At 39.5% G+C, this 3,470-nt stretch overlaps 1 protein-coding gene across 2 annotated transcripts; it reads left to right on the top strand.

The window, feature by feature from the left end:
• Positions 1-1,330: 1,330 nt before the first annotated feature.
• Positions 1,331-2,340, top strand: LOC133897716 (probable NAD(P)H dehydrogenase subunit CRR3, chloroplastic). Of its 2 annotated transcripts, none has more exons than XM_062338528.1 (2): positions 1,331-1,777; positions 1,962-2,340. In XM_062338528.1, exons 1-2 carry the CDS (start codon positions 1,340-1,342, stop codon positions 1,989-1,991), a joined length of 468 nt encoding a protein of 155 aa, XP_062194512.1. In that variant the 5' UTR covers positions 1,331-1,339; the 3' UTR covers positions 1,992-2,340. The 2 variants fall into 2 exon arrangements, with proteins under 2 accessions (XP_062194512.1, XP_062194511.1); XM_062338527.1 differs by having other exon boundaries at positions 1,335-1,793.
• The last annotated feature ends 1,130 nt before the right edge of the window (positions 2,341-3,470 follow it).

Raw genomic sequence — 3,470 nt, 5'->3', positions numbered from 1 at the left:
GTCGTGCATGTGAAAACTATTCTTTTGAAGGTGGCATGACTAGTTGTTTCTAGATTTCACCAGAGCATGAAATTTTGCATGGTCTCACTAAAAATGAAAGAAATTTACATTTGTTATCAACTCTTCAAAAGGTACAACATATAAATATATATTAGAGAAGCTATAAGTCATGCTAGATAGTTTTTGCAGTGTTCTCACACTGAACTGCACCAATAAAAGACTTATTGTTGGCAAACAACAAAATAACAATGTAAGTATAGGTTCAACTAGAGATACATGAAGAGATTTATAGTCACAATTTGCGTGACATGTCTTAACTAAATGAAGAAAAGATGTGTTGTTCTACAATGTTAACCTTTAATTGCCTAATATATTACTGTCAACTTTTACCCAAACCACTGTGGAAACATGAAGACAAACATGAGTGCTATAAAAGTATCTTTCCAAATGTATATTCGCTAGGAGTAGTGAATACAATAAAAGAACATATGAGGTCCTGATATAAAACTAGGCACAATTTCTACTTAATCGTTGAGAATAATGAACATCATGCATGCATGAAAGAAACTAGGAAAATGAAGATTTAAATAAGATCCAACATGAAACACAAATAGGCAACAAAAGAATATATATTTGTGTGGATTGTTCATTAGACACATCCATAGAATTTTGGTGGATTGGTTGCATATTAATATCTACATAGTTATCCATTTGAAATTGAAACATATATATTTTTGTTAGTCGAACAATCATTTCTTGAATTTACTAATAAAGTATTTTAGATGCGCTTCAAACGAAAGCTGGTACCCAATTATGCACAGCTACTTACAAAATAAATTTATGGTGTCTCTTTGGATTTCAAAATGCTATTTTCACTACTAATTTCTATTATAATATATCTACAAAGCATAGAAAAATATATAATTGCGGGAATCTACTTTGTGAGACATTTACCCATACCATTTTCAAATGTTCACACTCAATATGAAAAGATAATTGATGATCAATTAAATAATTTTGACTACACATAGCCCGAAATGTCACTTATTTTTTGGCTAAATGAAGTAGCATTTAGGCAGAGGGCTTAGGTCATTATTTTCTACTGTGCATAAAACCCTCTTGTTCCTTGGGCTAAAGTGAACCAATAACTTAGGGTTCCAAATCTCCGTGGTGGACTAAGGATACAAATTGTTGAGCTTTTTTTATAAAAAAATTGAGTTTGGAAAAAATGAGCAAAAAAATATGAAATGCAACGGACAATTGTTGGAAAAACGGTTTCTAAAGCCTGTTAATATCTAAACGGTGGTCCCACCCGTCATCCTCCGAACCTACTACCTTCATGGCTTTATCCACTCCCGCAGTTCCGCTCACACGAGTGGCGAGTGGCGACCCCACGCTACGCGCTTCCTTCCGGAACCCCATGGCCTGCCACCTCGGCCTCGCCGGCGCCGCCGCCACCACCGCCGTGCGCGCCCCGCGCCTCTCCATACTCGCCTCCGCTTCCGCCGCCTCAGGACAGCCCGTCCGCCGTATCCGCCGTCGCGCGCCTCCGGGGCAGCAGGGCTCGGCGCCGCCCCCGGCCCCCACCCAGCCGTCCGTCGATGAGGTGCGGCGCGCCATCGGGGTCGCCGACGACGCGGCGTCGTCCGCCGCCTCAGGGGAGGCGAAGAACTCCGCCTTCATGGACCTCATCGCCAGCACGCCCATCGGGCAGCCCGAGAGCGAGCCCGAGCGCCGGCTCCGCGAGGCCGCCGAGTGGGTCGTCGACACCACCGAGGTGCGCGCCTGCGAAGGTGATGACGTGCCCTGGATTTTATCCATGTCAAGATACCATGGCTACTAATGTGTTACCACTTGTTACTGCAATTACAAATTGACAATGCTATTTGCCAATTTTGATTCAGCGGCGGTGTAGAATTTGGACTGAAATTGCTCACTCTTGTGCTCATCTTTTTTTTCAGGACAGAAATCTTTCTTGGTGCTATGCATGATGACTTTTCCCGCGTGGTTCTTGCTCCTGTTTATTGCCCTTGGAGTTATAAAGCTACCATTTGATATTCCAGATCTGGATAACCTCATTATGTAAGGTGTTATACTTATTTTTGATATTTTTTCCTTCCATTATACACACTGCAGACACTGAAAGGAAATAGTATATATGACTTACTGTTGGAGCTACCTATGTTGTAAGTTATCACTAAGTTGTGTAATTGCGTTTCTTATTCATCTTTCTACAACTGAAATCAGATTTTGAAAAAGTGTATTGCTTCCAAGGGAAGGAAGCAAAAGTGATTCTTATTGGAGTTGCTATTTATGTGATGGGCAGAATAAGTTACTATCTATCTTATATGATATAGTCTAGCAGTATTACGTCTTACATATTACCTTCTATCTTGTGTGTTCTCTATTTTTGTACATACAATTTTTCCACATCATCAATGATTCCATCAACAACCATTTGCTCTTTATGGACTCTAAACCTAACTTTCCAATAAGATAAGCAGGCGACTTTGTGGTATTCAAATGGTTCAACTTCGGGGACTCTGTTGAGTAAATGTTTGCATAAGGATGTATTGTTTTTTTATATATATATTTTTATCCATATTGGAGTCAAAGTTGAAACTGAAAACCCGGAAGTAACTAAACAGTACCATAAGCATTCGAAGTCACATTCTCCCTTCGACTAATAATGCACTCACTGCTCTGATCAATAGGGAGCTACCTCTTCCCATAATTTTTCAGAGGGGGAGGAGGCTGCTTCTGCCTGTCTTGTTCTTAATTGGACTAGGCTAGAGTTCCCATTAGCGACCTGTTACTTTACTCTTGTATGCTTCTGACCTGGACATTCTGTTGAGAGATGAAGATTGAAGATTGATTTTCGTGTACTTTACATCAGGTAACATGAACACTTGCTTACTTTGTGTGATATATTTCATGTATCTTACAATACACAAATGTATTATTTGTTCTTACTGTTCTCTGTTTGTGAAAATATTTTAGAATTAGCAATAATGAGATTTTCAACTGTGGCTGTGATAATATATTCTAAATGAAGATGAGAATTGTATTTGCTAATCTCCATGATCTGTGGACCTCTGAAGCTGATTTTGAAGGGACATAAGGAACAGCATGCTAAACCGGAGTGCTAAGAAAATTTTATTGGATTAACTTTGTAGAACATCAGGAGAGTGCAGAAGGTCAGCATGATCTACACAGAGTTTGATCAACTTTGCACTACCTTTTCGTTATATGTAACAAGAAAAATGGATCCCTCTTAATAAACCTCGGGGACATGTACAATCAGTGTAACCTAATACAAAATGCTCAGTTAAATAGCAGAAAGAAGGTAAGAGTTACAACATTTCCTCAGAAGCAAGCTGGAGAAGAGGTCAGTTTGGTAATTTGTAAGTATCCAACTGCAACTAGATGTCTTTAGCTCTTGGTTGTAAAAACTGGACAAATTGGTGCTC

Source organism: Phragmites australis, chromosome 17 (assembly GCF_958298935.1).
Source record: "Phragmites australis chromosome 17, lpPhrAust1.1, whole genome shotgun sequence".
NCBI lineage: Eukaryota > Viridiplantae > Streptophyta > Magnoliopsida > Poales > Poaceae > Phragmites > Phragmites australis.
Note: the sequence above shows the minus strand (reverse complement) of the source record. Positions and strands in the feature narration are given on the sequence as shown.